Genomic DNA, 17564 nt, shown 5'->3' with positions numbered 1-17564 from the left:
TACTTTTTCCTGCCAAGATAAAAGAGAGGGGAAGTAAAAAGATTTTTTTTTTATCCCAATATATTCATATATTAATTAAGGATTCAAAGAGAAATTGAATTTTTCAAAGACCTTAAAATGTCCATAAACAAGAATGCTTATTTCAATAATATCCTAAGGTGACTGAAAATGCTCTACATATATATATAAACACCAAACTTATCAAAAAAGTGAAAGCTACCTAACAATGACAAAATCATTAAAAAAAAACACTAGCTAACACAAAAACAAGATTTCAGGGGGTATATAAACAGGAATAGTGGGAGAGAGTCAGAAAATTAAAATTAAATTAAAATTAACAAAAAAATTGATGTGTAGTGGTAATAACTAACTACACAGTCCAAACTTAAAGGAGCTTTTAATGTTAATGACCACACTACTACTTAACAAATATATAAAAGTTGTCTGAAATTTGGAGGCAGTCAACCTTTCACAGGGTAAACAAATTTAGTGACTTTTTTCTATTTTGTAAAATTTACCAATTAGAATTAACGACTGCATCTGAAGGCCATACTTATAATTAATCAAAACAAAACCATACTTAAAGGTTTCTCTGTCACCATTCTGTAAAGCTTTAATGATCTAGTCTTGTGTTTTCATGTAAGAAAGGACTATCGACGATACGAAAAAAATCAGATCTAGTACTTCAAGTACTGGTGGAATGTTTTATAATTATAACAATAAAGAACAACCTGGTTTAGTACTGCAAGTGATCAATCTATAGCAGATTAAAACATTAAATGGAATGTTTAAATAACAAAACTTTTAGAATGTAGGTATTGTTTTCAATGATATATTTTCATATACAACTACATGCATATCTGTTGTGATTCTTATGCAAAAAAAAGGGGGAAGAGTAATGACATAATTCACAAATTCCTTTTAGTGATTTTCAATTCCCCCCTCACCCAAAAGTTTGGTGGAAGTTATCAATGAAATTAGATTCCTTAACAAGTAACATCAATGAGGGGTGGTAATCATATGATCTATTGTACACATACTAAAAAGTTGTTGTTTTTCTCATTGAATTCAGGATAATTTGTGAGGACAATTTCTAAAAATCTTGAAAAATAACAAACTGCCATGCAAAACTTTCAGCTGTTTAATGTACATGTAACAAAAAAAGATATATCTACTTATCTATTACCAATGTAAAAAAAAACCATTCCAAAAGTTTTAAATATGTATAGATGTTGCAGACATGCGTTCAATTCATTTCAACTTAAGCACACTATGGCTGAATAAAAGAGTCAAATAAAATGTAACCATCCATAATATTGTATGGGTAAACTCAAGCAAGATATGTATAGCATTTTCAGACAGCTAAAGGAATAAACAGAACATGTATAGATATACAACAAAACTAATGTGTACAATACCTCTCCTCGCTGTAGAAAACACAATTTTCATGTAAGTGACACAACATAAAAAAAAAACCACTCTCATGGTGTAAAATAATATAAGTTTATTTTTTTCACTGTCAGTGTTATTGTCATGTTAGTGAACAAGAATGTGTCCCAAGTACACAGATGCCCCATCAACACTATCATTTTATATGTTCATTGGAACGTGAAAATGGGTTAAAATCTCTTATTTGGCATTAAAATCCAAAAATCATATCGTAAGGAACATGTTTACTAAGATTCAAGTTGATTGGACTTCAACTTCATCAAAAACTACCTCGACCAAAAGTTTTAACCTCAAGCTAGACAGACAGACGAACGTTGTATGCATGATACCAGATAAATGAATATACAGAATTTTGTTCACATGTGAAATATCTACTAAACAGCGTTGATTTTTTATTGAATGTTAAGTCATTTGAGAGTTCAGCTGAAAGAAACGTGCTTGATTTTATCATGCTGTTGAAAAATAATTACTGATAGTCAAAGTATTTTTTATCAAATCAGTCAAAATATTTCATTATTAAAGTCTCCATCCAAATTTTAATCATACTAAATTACACGGTACAAAAGATGAATAAAACAAGAATATGTCCCAAGTAATCTGCACTATCATTTTGTATGTTCAGTGGACCATGAAAATGGTATAAAATATTTAATTTGGCATTAAAATTCAAAAATCATATCATAAGGAACATGTTTACTAAGTTTCAAGTTGATTGGACTTCAACTTCGTCAAAAACTACCTCGACCAAAAACTTTAACCTCAAGCTGGACAGACCGACGTACGTTGTACCGTATGCATGATATCAGATAAATGAATATGCAGAATTGTGTTCACATGTGAAATATCTACTAAACAGCGTTGATTTCCATTGAATGTTAAGCATTTGAGAGTTCAGCTTAAAGAAACGTGCTTGATTTTATCATGCTGTTGAAAAATAATTACTGATAGTCAAAGTATTTTTTATCAAATCAGTCAAAATATTTCATTATTAAAGTCTCCATCCAAATTTTAATCATACTTTATTACACCGTACAAAAGGTGAATAAAAAAATGAAACTTGAAGCAGAGGCCACTAAAACAAATTATTAGACCAAAATTACCTATTTTGCTAGATGCTGACCACACCATACGCGAATTCATAAACCCAAATTGTTGACATATTTTTTTACATGAATACAATAATCATGCACAGACATGATATTTTAATCTCTCATTGTGCCTCATATACGAACCAAAATCCTATAATATTCAAACTTGTAAACTCAAACTTGAATACTGAATGTTGTTTGTATATGTATATGTTTGATCAGGGGCCAGCTGAATGACTCCTCAGGGTGCAGGAATTTCTCACTACATTGAAGACCTGTTGGTGACCTTCTGCTGTTGTTTTTTCTATGGTCGGTTTGTTGTCTCTTTGACACATTCCCCATTTCCATTCTCAATTTTATTTGGTTTATCAGTAGACCATCTTCATACCACAAAACTTGGAACATTTTATGCTTTCTTCTACAGCATAATCCTATAGATGGTTTTGGTTTTCACCACATGGTACAGGTGGTTGTTTTCTTCAAAAATCTTCTTTTAAATTATGCAACAAATATAGCGAAAAACACATTTAAATTAGGTGATTTCATGCACACAGCAGTAACATTACATTGCACAGAGTTAAATATCAAAACAAATTTTAAATCCACTTTACAATACCAAACAACTGATACTAACCAAAAAGTAGAGGAATGATAAATTTGTTGCCGCTGTACTTGCTACTTTGGAATCCTTCTTCTCAAATGACTTCAGAGTCTCTATAGCCTGTCAAAATTTAAAACAAAAATGTTTTGTTAAAGGCTGTTTACAAACAATATCAGTTTATTGTTATTGATGGATCTTTATAAAAATGTTAATATCAACACAATTTTAAAGGAATAGACTTATAAGCAAAACAAGATTTCAAGCCAACAATATAATATCAAGCCCACATACAGTAGATGTAGTCACATGCATGACAATCAATTATCTTTTGCAACATATATTAACTTTGCTGTATTTGGCAAAACCTTTGCAATTTTTGCAATTTGGGGTTCTAAATACCTGTCAACTATGTACTTAATTTGGTCTTTTAACTCCCTAACTGATAAGTCTTTTGTAGATGAAACCTGTGTCTGGTATTTAAAATCATAATCCTAATATCTTTGATATTATTTTATGAAGCTCAGCGTCAGTAAAAATATGTCACAAATAAAAAAAAAAAATACATTTTAAAACAAATATGAAATCTATTTCATCAATAACTACCTTGACCAAAAACTTTAACCTAAAGCAGGACAGATGGACAAAATGGACGCTCAGACTGAAAAAAAAATACCTCTCTACTATCTTAGGTTGGACATACAAAGAGATGCATGCATTACCTGGTTGAAGTCTTTTTGTTTAAGATACATGATGGCCTTGTCAATTTCAAGGTCATGTGCTAAATCAAGGTACTGGGAGTTCTTCACCTGGTCAACACACCTGGAAAAATGAAAAAAATAAAAATACATATACCAAGAATGTACATGGTATATTTATATCAATCTGAAGGTACTGTATCCATAATCAGGAGTATGGATCCTAGTTTAAAGTCTTCTGTTAGCAGCATATACAACTCACTCCATTTACACAAAAAATACACGAAAAGACATATTTACTGCACCCTTTTGCTCTATAGATCAGGTTATTGTGATATATTTAGGTACCAGCAATTTAGATTACAATGGCTCCAGCCTATTCAAAGTGCCATATTTTTTGTTATTTCAATCTTTATAGAGAGTAAATCAAATTTGGCGAGAAAAAAAAAATATAGGGGTCCCTGACCATTTAAGCTCAAAATATTACTTTTAAGATGGTATGTAAAAGGGAGTTTTTCAATGAAATGATGGGGAAAATAGAGGCATTGACATATTTTTATCGGAATATCAAAAAAACATTCTATGACACCTAGTCTAAAACTGTAATATAAAAAGCTGAAATATTGCTTCAAAGAATGAGCAAATAAAAAACATAGGTCACTGATAAGAAAAAAAATATTAGCCTTAAACCCCAAATTTTGGCAGGAAAATGATGAAATTGCGTAAAATGACCATTTTGAGTCTTTAGCAGATACACATAATAACGAAAATAATTTTTTAGTGACAAAAGTACAGCAATTTAAAATTTTCAATCAATCAAAATATTTTTTTTAAAAATAGCGAACTTACGACACAAATGTTTGTGTGCATGGTAATTTATGTGTGAAATTATGCGCAAATGAGCCTGGTTTTTTTTTGAAAATTTGTAATTTTTGAAATATTATAGTGTTGAAGGAAGAACTTTGCAGCTTCATTTATTCACAGCCTGTCTTTAAAATTGAGAATAGAAATTGGGAATGTGTTACAGAGACAACAACCCGACAATAGAGCAGACAACAACCGAGGGCCACAAATGGGTCTTCAATGCAGTGAGAAACACACACACCTGGAGGAGTCCTTAGCTGGCCCCTAAACAAATATGTACTATAATGGAAATCATATGCAACTCTGAAAAATACACAAAAAACTAAAATAAAAATCATCAAAGACTAACAAAGGTTATCAAGTTGATTTTAGGATTTAATATTGGAATTAACCTATGGTTATTTGGAAATAAATAAGGAAAATTTACATAGCAAATGAAGAATTAGGATAAAAAAAGTTTCTAAAAAGTTGTTTAAAAAAAAAATATAACTGAATCTTTAGACATACTGATTGATAAAAGATTTCATTACCAGTCATATCCAGATGCAAATGTTGGTTCAATAGCAGGGGAGATAATCTTAGCTGCAGTTTTTATACAATTCTCAGCTTCATATTTCCTAAAATATATAGATATAAATCTGTTATTCATTATAAAAAAAAAGTTACATTTCTTTCAAATAATTCCATATTTTAGTTCTATCAAAACCCCTTTCTATAAACCACATACATGTACTATCCAAAGAAATATAGATGCCACAGTAATTGCCACCTAAACATTCTAATGGAAACACTGACATCAAATTTTATATAGTTTTAATTGAAAAGTAAAGGTTATAGCCAGGAACTATTATCTGCAGAAAACTAAAGATAGAATATTCATTGCAACTATAAATCAGAAGTGAATTAAAACATTTGTTTTCAAATTTAAATGCACCTGTTCAAGTATATAAAGGTTGATTTTTTCCACTCTCACTCACTCCCCATCACAATTATTGATATGAGATCAAATTTGTTTATTCTTTTTTTGTTTTGTGTCGAGTGTCCATTTTTTTGTGTTTTTTTTTTTCTTCGTATCATGTACTTAATATGTTAGTATCTTTTGTGTCATATACCATTCTGCTTTTTGTTTTGAGTCATGTACCAATTAGTTTTTGTTTGTGTAATGTAACAATTTGTTTTAATTTTGTGTCATGTACCAATTTGCTTTTTTTTAATTTTGAGTCATGTAACGATTTGATTTTGTTTTGTGTCAATAATGTACCAATTTGCTTTTTGTTTTGTTGTGTATATTTGCATAAAAGTTACCTTGCTCGTTCATTTTGTCTTAAAGAATCGTTCTTTATTACTTCCACAACTAAGTTGTATTGTTTATCATCCTGAAAAAAAATCAACACCAAAATCATCAGGATATTTAGGATACAATTTGAAAGAAAACTATGAAAATAGGAAATAATCATTTTAACCTTTTCACCGAAAGCTGCCCTGACAAAAGCTACTCTGAACCTTGTCTGTTTTTTGTGTCTGTATTTTACTGGTGTTTGCAACATTTTGAACAAGAAATGGAAAAGAGGTAAACCGGGATTCATCTGGGAAAAGGTTAATGTTCTTTTTGTTCACAGCACTAAAATCATTCTTTTCAGGAAGAACTGAATTCTATGAAACACCACAAATATTCAATTTTATTCAAAAATATGTATTTTGCTAAATTCAATTATGCAGTCACTTGGCAAGCATATATCTTCCATCAAAATGAATATAAAAAGTCCCCCTCCCCCCCCAAAAAAAAACCTGAGATAGATATTCTAACAAAATCTTACACTATGCGCCAAGTATTTGTCTTCATCATCAACCTTTAAATCTACTGTCAACAATTTCTGGAAGGCCCTCTTCATCTTCTCACGATCACCAAGGGCAAAGTAACATAGGATCAAGTTAAAACCAGTCTTAAAACTTGGTGCTTCTGACATGATATGTTCAAAGGATGTAATAGCATCATTATACTGGCCCATCTTAGTAAACACTATTCCTATGTTTTGCATTATCTTTGTTCTGAAATACAGATGTTATATGATGATAGATGTATATTTCTGTAATCATTTACTATTCATCTTTTATCTATTTCAAATATGATCCTTTTCTTTCAGTAAGTCATATCATTCAACGTCAAGACAACAAAATGAATAGACCTATCAGATGAACAAAATAACAAGATTTCCATGGCATATTTTTTTTTACCTTTTAGCCTTAGAAATACACATACTAAACACCTTTTTTCGAAAAATATACCTTACCTCATTTCTTTATGTGCATTAGGAACCTGATCCAAGGCCATTCTGTAAAATTTGATAGATTTAGGAAAGTTCCTCTGCTTAAAATATATATTTCCCATGTTGACCTTGAGACGTCCTACAAATTTAATAAAAACAAATTATCTAATTTTTAGTCAATAAATTCGCTGTTTCAAATTCTGATGCATTCTGGGTAATATTTTCAAAAGCGTACACCAAAACATTGTGATTGGTTTAAAACTTTCTAAACAATGGAAATTCAACCAATGACAATACCCATAGTCCTTGAGATTCTGAAACGGCGAATTTATAATAAATTAATAATTATATAACATTATACATTTTCTATCAATTATAATGAAATTGAAAACACATTTTTCTGTCTATATAAAATTGATCTCCTTAATTTTAAAACAATTTGGTAAAATGTTTCTAGTAAATTTCATACCTTCTAGTTAAAGGTTAAGTATTAAAACACATTTGATCATACACACTCAATTATATGTGCCTTTTTTGTAGAAAGCCACTCATTTGTATCAGAAATTTCAGAAAAAGATTATTACAATATATAATATTATTTCATATCATTTTTCAAATTTGGAAGAAAAGAACAGTAGATTAAAGAATTCTGTTGTTTATATTTTAAATGGAATGTTTTTTTTTTACTTGCATCCACTGATTTTTGAAGAAAACGTTGCATATTTTCTGATCACTTACCTGCATTTGAAAACATTTTATTCTTTACAATAACATTGTAAGTATTCAAAGCTTCATTGTACATTTCATTAGCTGCATACTGGTTGGCCAAGTTAAAAAGAACCTATAAAAGAAAAGAAAAATGTTTTATAATTTTAATAAAAGGGATTTAAAAACTATCAATCTCATAATGAGAAAATACAACATTATAACCTGGTTTACTTAGAATTTAACTTATCAAATAGTATTTTACTTATAAATGGACTTAGTTTTTCTTCCATTTAACATGACATTCAGTCTGCAGTTAAAAGGTTTTTAAAACATTTATTACATTCCTAAACAGTTCTGTTTTTTTTAACCATACATGGAATAGAAACTTTTTGCCATCAAAAGATAAAATCTAGAGGAAATTTTTTAGTGATTTTTTCCCAATTTTTGTTGAGCCTGTGACTAATAGCAAAAGTAGCTGATACACTGGGTTTAGTAGAACCCTCACGACTTTTTATTATTACATAGCTGACACTTCCAATTAACTTCCATTTTGCTCCTACTTGGCAGTCTAAATGATTGAATATTCCTTAAATTTTTTTAAGGTGGTACCTATCATTACAGGGAAATAACTCTGTAAAATCAGCTAAACGTTTTAATTATGTTGTGTTGTTAAGGGAATATTAAGCTTCTCAATGATCAAAATTAGTGTTTGTCAAACTGCTATATAACCAGTGTAATTTTTCTGATAAAATGGTTAGTTCAATTTTTTTTTTCAATTTTTATAATTTTGTCAAAGAGTCGAAGTAAATACTTTGTCAAAATTTTATGAAAATTAAACAATCCAAATTAATTGTAGTGAAGGTGTTGGGTACCACCTTAATAACTTAATAAAATACTAACCGAATAAGTAAGATCCAGATTAATGGAGTCTCCCATGGATTGTTGCTCTCTCTGTCTCACCAATACTCTCTCTTTTCTACCAGCTTCTTTAGCTTTCTCCAATGCCTAGAAAGTAAACAATATCATTAAACACATTATATCCATTGACATGATTGATAAAATTGTTTTCACTGATAAATTTTTGTTGAAAAATAAAACATGCAGCTATTTTATTTTTCAAAGGCTGTTTTACCCTTGGGCATGCAATATTAAATATTTGTCTTTAGGTGAAATATGAAAGGAATCTTCCAACATGTTCAAGATATTGATAAATATACTTATTCTACCATTAAATCTGTTTCTGAGTCGTAAGTTTTTATCTTATTGTTACAAATGATTACTATCACAACACATATATATATAATTGTCTAGAAAATCCATTGTTTTAGAAAGTGATATATATATTAATTACACCTTATATAAAAATCCTGGGTTTTGATTGGTTGATAGCCAGTGTATTTTTCACCAATTCACTGTTATCAAATGAATATTGTTTATTTTTTAATGCCGCTGGGTTATTTGCCCAAAGGATATGTCTTTTTTCCCTCTCTGCCATGGAATTTGCCAAAAAATACTCTATCCGACTAGACGCTTGTAACGTCACGATGATCAATGCATTTTTTAACATTAACACACGGTGTTATTAAACAGATATATCATGTGCTTGAGGGGTATTTGCGAAAAATACCAGTCGTGAGAATAAATTTCCCTCGCCTTACGGCTGGTGAAATTTAACATTTTCTCGACTGGTATTTTTCGCAAATACCCCTCAAGAACATGATATTTCTGTTTAAAATTGCCTTTTTTTATTCCGTATTTTTTGTTGGTCAGCTGTCTCATATTCATAACAGACACAAACAAATTCTTTAACAAATTATTCCAAATATATAAATTACCAGACTAAGATCACCAGTACTGTTTGCAAAGCAGCTTTCTTCTATTAGCTCATTTACTTTCTTTTCAAGTTGTTTTATTTTCTCTTCTGGCCTATTAAAACAAACCATAAATAGATAAAAACATAATTATGTACAGTGATTGATGCAACTCTAAATAAGTAATGATTTATAATTTCAGATTCTGGTTGGTTGACAATAATTTTCGAAATCCTGCACTTATTTGTGATTGGTTGATAATGATAACACAATGATTATCCAACCAATGGTGTAACATTTTTTTCAGAATGGTATAGGAATAATTACTTGACCCCCAATCATATAGATTCTGACAGGGTGAAATTACTCCTCATAAAATGACAGAATCACAGCAATGGGAAACCCCAAAAATAATTCAAATCCCAAAACCAAAACAAACATTGAACAATGGCATTATATATAGTATATAAAAAAAAAGAAGATGTGGTATGATTGCCAATGAGACAAATTATAGGTCTTTATAGATTCTGCGAAAGTAATTGAATTATATTAATGTGGAAAGCAGATACAAATGTATACTATAGTGTGCAGATATTACTGTAATCATATGATCTTGAAACCTAAACAGAATTTTGTGAAACTTTGTAAACTTTATTTATGTGATGTACTTTTGCAACCCCTATTTCATTTCTATACAGTACTAATTAGTGTTACAGACTATAAAATATTTAAGAACTTCTACTTAGAAAACCTACGTGTCCTCTGGCTTTGGCTCAAGTGGTGGAGCTGGTCCAGACTGATTTAAAGGATCAAAACCTCCACCTAGAAAATAACAAAAAATGTACATAAAACACAACACAATCACAACATTAAAATTTTCAGTTAAAAAAAGAAAATGAAACTGCATTCGTGTAATTCTTCAACCTTAAAGTGCTTTGTGTCCTCACACATACACTTTGTGTGCTGAATGTTTCCTGTTTAAATGTAATATAACTCCTGGTTCAAACAGTTAGTCAAAGAAGAATCCTGACATGTATTTTTAAAGACTGCATAATCAATGTTTGTAAAATGTTTTATAACCTTGATGAGTTTACCAAATATAACTACAAGCTCTTATTCTAAAATAGTGGTTTTTCTTATGTAACCTTATCATCAGACAAATAAAATTGCAGTCTTGTTCCAAGTCTTTATAGTGCATGGTACCAAACACCTTGACTTATATAAATTTTACTCGTTTAATTTTCATAAACATGATAAAATATGGACAAAATATTTCATTTGACCCTTTGATAAAAATATAAAAATTTCCCAAAACTTAAACAACACACTTTTTGGAAAATTTTCATTAGATATATAGCAGTTTAAAAACACAATTTTTGATCATTGAGAAGCTTAATATTTCCCTAACAGTAGATTGGGATGTAAACACACAGCTAATTTTTACAGAGTTATCTCCCTGTAGTGTTATGTACCACCTTAAATTACACATACCTCTGTTTCCAAAAGAAGTATAACCTGCAGCTCTTACAGCTGTCATTGGTCTGGCCATTTCACCTCCAGCTTGGCCAGTGGTCAAGCGTCCCATTGAAGATGGCATGGCTCCTCGCCCCTTGGCAGCTGTTCCGGGAATCTTACCAGTCTAAAATGGAAAGTACAATATAAACATGTATATATATATAATTCGTCTGAATATCAGCCCAACAATGTTATATCTATAAATTTGTGGAAGCAAATGTGTTGTTCTTCCCTGGTCAGGATTTAAACTCATGCTACTGAGATTTTTGGCACCAAATCGTCTTGTACTGTGCCTGACACACTAGACAACTCAACCACCTAGGCTATAGTATAAAACAAACTTGTAATAATGTGTAAGTTGAACTTAAAGGACTTCCTTTCAAGTTGTAAGATACAGATATTGCTAATCTTGCTGGTAAACTAATATGAATAACTCTATGTAAAACATGAAAAAATAATTAAAATCAATAAATGCAGATATATAATACCAAAATTCCTCTAAACATGAAATAGAATTATGAGAAAGGCTGGGGTATTTACATTATGTATATTTTTCAGAATTCACAAGAAATAAACAAAGCGACACAAATTGTACATGTAAATAAATATCATATCATTAAAAAGATTTAAATAAATATCATCAAAAAGTTTATATGACTATTTATGGGTGCAGATATTATAGAAATTATATTTTTCAGTGAGAGAACAGAAGAAATCTGATATTCTTTTATTCATTTACCGGTGCCAGGTACAAAAGACAAACTGATGATGATGCATTGAAATGTATCAGAAAAAATATATATGGTTCTGCACTTACTGGAGGTGGTCTTCTCCCATGACTTGTTCTCATAACAGCTTTCTGAAAGCTCTCATCATGTTGTAGATCCTATTTAAAAACATTAAAAATACACAAGTACATAAGCAAACATGCATTAAATTGTATGTTACAATGTCAATGTAAAAAGAATTATATCATTATAAGGACAAAGCACCTTTTTCTTAAATACATTCCTCAATAGTAATTTCATAAAGATGTAGAATAACATTACATATATGTATCATATTAACATAGTACAGGGACAGCAATAATTAACAGATTGCTCTCATTTATGAACTCAGTTTTCATATAACAAATCAACTAGCTGCACTACATAATAAGATTTAACGCAGGGTTTCCGCTGGCGGTCGCCATTTTCGCAATTTGCGAAAAAATAATAATTGTGGCGATAAAAATTCTTCATTTGCGAAAGAATTTGGCGAAAGAAATATATAGAACGATTTATTTTCCTCCATCTTGTTTATTTACTTTTTTCGAGTTTCTCGGACTTTACCCGATCAGACAATACTCGGAATTCACCTTGACCTCATTAAGGTTTGGACAGAAAATCAATAATCAGCTGATTGCATTTTATATAGCTATCGACAACAAAGGACTATATTAATAAAGGTGTTGATTGAATTGTTTGACAAAATGATATGGTTAAATGGCTTCTCCTAAATGTCACATACAGAAATTATTTACCACTTTGCGACGCACGTGTTTGAAGTAAACTTTTGACGGCTCCTCCGCTTTTAAAGATAGTTTAGAAAAGAAAGCTGTTGTTGAGACGAAAAATGTCCAAAAGCAAGGAAAATCACGGATTTAAAACTTTAATTATCCTTTGACTTAAATATCGGGAACTGATAAGGAAGACGTTTTTAAAGTCGTATGAGTGACACATGTGTTTCAAGCCTAGTTTTACGTCTCAACTTTTTTTATTTACGATGGTCAAGAAAAGAGAACTGTCGTTATGAAGAAATCTATCCAGAAGGTTGGCTCGAATGAAAGTAGCCCTTCAATGTAATGACTACACATGAAACGAGGGATCAATTTCATGTTTTGTTGTAAAAAAAACTTCTTAGTACAAAAGAGAACATCAGTATTTTTCTTTTAAAGAAACTTTCCCTACGAACTATACTGGTATTATATAATCAAAACATGTCCATTAATTTTGTTATATTCCAGGACGTATATCTTCTTTATTATTAAAAGTATAGTGGCCCAATCAATTAGAAAAGTTGTTTAAAATACAATGAATAGTTTTCCCTTTTAAATTAAAAAAATCTGTTGTTTTAAAGTAAATTTTTAGTGTTCATGGTGTTTATTCATTAACATGTAAACTCTAAAATAAGTTTGAGAGCATAATCATAGACACAATGGGCAAAATCATCTTATTTAAGGGAAAGGGGGAGGGGGGGGAGAGGGGTTAGAAAAAAATGTAACGAAAAATATAGTTATGTTATTTGGCGAAAAAAATAATAAAGTGGCGAAAAATATATTGTTTTGGCGAAAGAGGTGGCGAAAAAAATAATTGACCCAGGGGAAACCCTGTTTAACGATTTAAAAAAAATAATTAAGCTTCTTCCACTATCATCAATGATTATATACATATGTATTAATTTGAACTACAACAAACTATTGTGAACTGCTATCCAATAAGTATGGAAAAAAACTTACATCTGTATCTAAAGTGGCATTATAATCGTTGAAACCTGAATACATCTCATCCTCATCTTCTCCCGCTAAATTAGTTTGCTCCATCATACTCATTCGGTTCATCTATACTGATAAATAAATAAATTTGGTGTATTTACTGTCTTCTGATTAGTTAAAAATATTACTTTTCTTTTCAATGTTGTCAATTTTTATGGTGACACGCCCACTCTGACGTTGTGTATTCATATGCCAACATGTGTGTACATTGTTATTGTTATTATAAATAATATAAAAAGTTCTTTGAGCCTTATTTTTGATAGAAATTTATTTATAATGAATGGCAATAATTTATTTTGAATTTATATTATTTTTTGACTCTTCACATTTTTCATAATCCGCTTCACACGTATCTATCTGTGAATGGCATATTTTTGTGGTGTTAACAATTTGGTACAAGGTTAATATTTTGTAAGTACCCCAAAACTATGATAATGTCGGGTAAAGAAATAAATTTAAGTCTTGAACTTCTTATTGTGTTATTTTATTTCCCTCAAAGAATCAACGCTGACAGTGACATAATCATATGATATGCCTATAAGGGCCCTTTGATTAGGAAATAAACATATTTGATTTGATAACTTCATAAGTATGAACTGTTGTATGGCCGAAACTATTCCGAGATTTCTCTGAGATCCAACGGCTGTTTTGCCAGACAAGCTAAGGCATGGCATGGTCACAGCTTGTCTGGCAAAACAGTCTTTGGATGTAATAGTTATAGCCAACTAGCCAGGCCAAAATGGGACAGCATAGCTCGTGCCATATCAAAAAGTGGATATTTGCCGGTCCAAAATAAATGTGCTGCTTCGTTGCTTCTGGAGTCAACTGACGGCCATGGAATGATATAAATCGGGCATCAATTTGTTCATTTTTCCTTTATCTCTTCATTTATGTAAGTTTCACCTACCTGCTGCCCTTTATTTTCTCATATTTAGACATTTTTCAAAGTGACCCAATGATTCAGACATTTTAACTTTTATTTTGGAAATGGACGTCAAGTTACGAGAGACTTAGTGGATTCGAGACTGAAGTATGCAAATATTTATGCTAATAGACGTATTTACACTTGTATGCAAATTTGTCCGCCATAACATTACATCACACAGGTTCCCGTAAACTTTGACTTCATAATTCAAAACATATGACGTCACAACTAAAAAGTGATTGTTGCTTGACGTCAAAAGGTTATTTGGAGGTGATGTAAGGTCATTCGGAGGCAAAATACAGCTAAATACCAAATACGTTTATTGATGTCCAATTGATATAATACACCTTATTGCTATTTGTCCGCCATTGCTGGATATCACACAGATTCCCGTAAAATGTTGATGTCATAAAACAAAATATCTGACGCCACAATGGAAAAGTGATTGTTGTTGACGTCAAAACTTCAAGCGGCTGGGTCAGCTGGGATTAGCAATAAGGTATTATATATACACCTTATCGCTAATCCCGGCTGACCCGGCCGCTTGAACTTTTGACGTCAACAACAATCACTTTTCCATTGTGGCGTCAGATATTTTGTTTTTTAAGACGTCAAAATTTTACGGGAACCTGTGTGATTTCCAGCAATGTCGGACAAATAGCAATAAGGTGTATTCCAAGACTGTCAGTCGGCTCCAGAAGCAACGAAGCAGCGCATCTATTTTGGACGGGAAAATATCATCTTTTTGATATGGGACGAGCTCTGACCATCTACGGCCCCAGCTTGTTTGGCAAAAAGCTGTTGGACGTCAAAGTAATCTCGGACTACTACTAGTACTAGGCCAAAAGGTCTTGAAAGCGTCCATATACAGAGTTTGATTTGAGGAGAGCATTTGACTATCCCTTCACTGGTGTTTTCATTGGATTTGCAGCATAATTTAACTAAAAAATATTAAATTAGATTCCCCAACCTCTGATGCATCAATGACCGAGGCTCTCAGCAATATGTCTGTCAGTGTCCGTACGGAATAATTTTATATCCTAATAAACTTGTATATTTTGAAGATACGGCAAAATGAAGCTTTCATAGAATGTAACAGTTTCAAGAAATGAAGACGCGCTTGTTAGGTTAAGCTTCACCGTATCAATATGCTAGAAATATGATGATTTACCTAAGAAACAATATATTTTCACCTTACTCCGGTGTCTCCAAGAAAATATTCACTGGAATTTCCCACAATTCAATTTAAGTTTACGGAAGTTCAACCTTAGTAACAAACAAAATAAGTATTACTGTCACCGACCAAGCTTATTTTATATATTAATTTTTCCTATTGACGTCAACTTCGACACTGACATTTTGTTTGTTTCATTTTTAATGGATGTCAATAACTTTAAAAGGAACAAAAAGTTTGGACGAAATTACATTTAATTATACCAGAGGGAAGGGAAACTAGAGGCTCGGCTCAAGAGCCTGTATCGCTCACCTGATTCTACTTGGGTTTTTGAAATCATATAAAATAATATAAAATTTGGCTAAAAGTGACAACACAACCTCATTTATAAGGAAAGGAACATGTTTAATTTCATTCAAAAGTCCCCCACTGGCGGCCATCTTGGATGACGGATCGGCTACAAAGTAACAACACTTGGTCAGCACCTCATAAGGAACATTCATGCCATGTTTGGTTTTATTCCATTCAGTGGTTCTCTAAAAGAAGTCATTTGTATGCATTTCCCATAGGGTCCTATGTTAAACTAAGTCCCCTGCTGGCGGCCATCTTGGATGATGGATCGGCTACAAACTAACAACACTTGGTCAGCACCTCATAAGGAACATTCATGCAATGTTTGGTTTCATTCCATTCAGTGGTTCTCTAAAAGAAGTCATTTGTATGCATTTCCCGTAGGCCGGGTCCTATGTTAAACTAAGTCCCCCGCTGGCAGCCATCTTGGATAATGGATCGGCTACAAAGTAACAACACTTGGTCAGCACCACATTAGGAACATTCATGCCATGTTTGGTTTTATTCCATTCAGTAGTTCTCTAAAAGAAGTCATTTGTATGCATTTCCCATAGGGTCCTATGTTAAACTAAGTCCCACGCTGGCGGCCATCTTGGATGATGGATCGGCTACAAAGTAACAACACTTGGTCAGCACCTCATAAGGAACATTCATGCCATGTTTGGCTTTATTCCATTCAGTAGTTCTCTAAAAGAAGTCATTTGTATGCATTTCCCATAGGGTCCTATGTTAAACTAAGTCCCCCGCTGGCGTCCATCTTGGATAATGGATCGGCTACAAAGTAACAACACTTGGTCAGCACCACATTAAAAACATTCATGCCATGTTTGATTTCATTCCATTCAGTGGTTCTCTAAAAGAAGTCATTTGTATGCATTTCCCTCAGGGTCCTATGTTAAACTAAGTCCCACGCTGGCGGCCATCTTGGATGATGGATCGGCTACAAAGTAACAACACTTGGTCAACACCACATAAGAAAAATGCATGCCATGTTTGGTTTCATTCCATTCAGTGGTTCACTAGAAGAAGTCATTTGTATGCATTTCCAATAGGGTCCTATGTTAAACTAAGTCCCTCGCTGGCGGCCATCTTGGATAATGGATTGGCTACAAAGTAACAACACTTGGTCAGCACCCCATAAGGAACATTCATGCTATGTTTGGTTTTATCCATTTAGTGGTTCTCTAGAAGAAGTCATTTGTATGCATTTCCCATAGGGTCCTATGTTAAACTAAGTCCCACGCTGGCGGCCATCTTGGATGATGGATCGGCTACAAAGTAACAACATTTGGTCAGCACCCCATAAGGAACATTCATACTATGTTTGGTTTTATTCCATTCAGTGGTTCTTTAAAAGAAGTCATTTGTATGCATTTCCCATAGGGTCCTATACGTTAAACTAAGTCCCCCGCTGGCGTCCATCTTGGATGATGGATCGGCAACAAAGTAACAACACTTGGTCAGCACCTCATAAGGAACATTAATGCCATGTTTGGTATCATTCCATTCAGTTGTTCTCTAAAAGAAGTCATTTGTATGCATTTCCCATCGGGTCCTATGTTAAACTAAGTTCCCCGCTGGCG

The 17564-nt window shown here is 32.0% G+C and overlaps 1 protein-coding gene across 3 annotated transcripts in view; it reads right to left on the bottom strand.

The window, feature by feature from the left end:
* Positions 1-15688, bottom strand: part of LOC134687228 (intraflagellar transport protein 88 homolog) — a 30382-nt gene extending 14694 nt beyond the window's left edge. Inside the window, exons 1-14 of one of the 3 annotated variants that reach the window (XM_063547359.1) lie at positions 15650-15688; positions 13496-13602; positions 11816-11884; positions 10975-11122; positions 10239-10305; positions 9508-9598; positions 8573-8677; positions 7703-7805; positions 6989-7103; positions 6515-6746; positions 6003-6073; positions 5228-5314; positions 3858-3957; positions 3172-3258 (exon numbers count right to left, since the gene is read on the bottom strand). In XM_063547359.1, coding sequence (XP_063403429.1) covers positions 3172-3258; positions 3858-3957; positions 5228-5314; positions 6003-6073; positions 6515-6746; positions 6989-7103; positions 7703-7805; positions 8573-8677; positions 9508-9598; positions 10239-10305; positions 10975-11122; positions 11816-11884; positions 13496-13597 — 1377 coding nt within the window. In that variant the 5' untranslated portion in view covers positions 13598-13602; positions 15650-15688. Of the gene's footprint in view, positions 1-3171; positions 3259-3857; positions 3958-5227; positions 5315-6002; positions 6074-6514; positions 6747-6988; positions 7104-7702; positions 7806-8572; positions 8678-9507; positions 9599-10238; positions 10306-10974; positions 11123-11815; positions 11885-13495; positions 13603-15627 lie in introns of all 3 variants that reach the window. The other 2 variants (XM_063547360.1, XM_063547358.1) reach the window with 2 other exon arrangements.
* Positions 15689-17564: the final 1876 nt, after the last annotated feature.

This window comes from Mytilus trossulus, chromosome 10 (genome assembly GCF_036588685.1).
Source record: "Mytilus trossulus isolate FHL-02 chromosome 10, PNRI_Mtr1.1.1.hap1, whole genome shotgun sequence".
In the NCBI taxonomy this organism is placed as follows: domain Eukaryota; kingdom Metazoa; phylum Mollusca; class Bivalvia; order Mytilida; family Mytilidae; genus Mytilus; species Mytilus trossulus.
The sequence above is the reverse complement of the archived record's forward strand: the minus strand, read 5'-3'. Positions and strand labels throughout refer to the sequence as shown.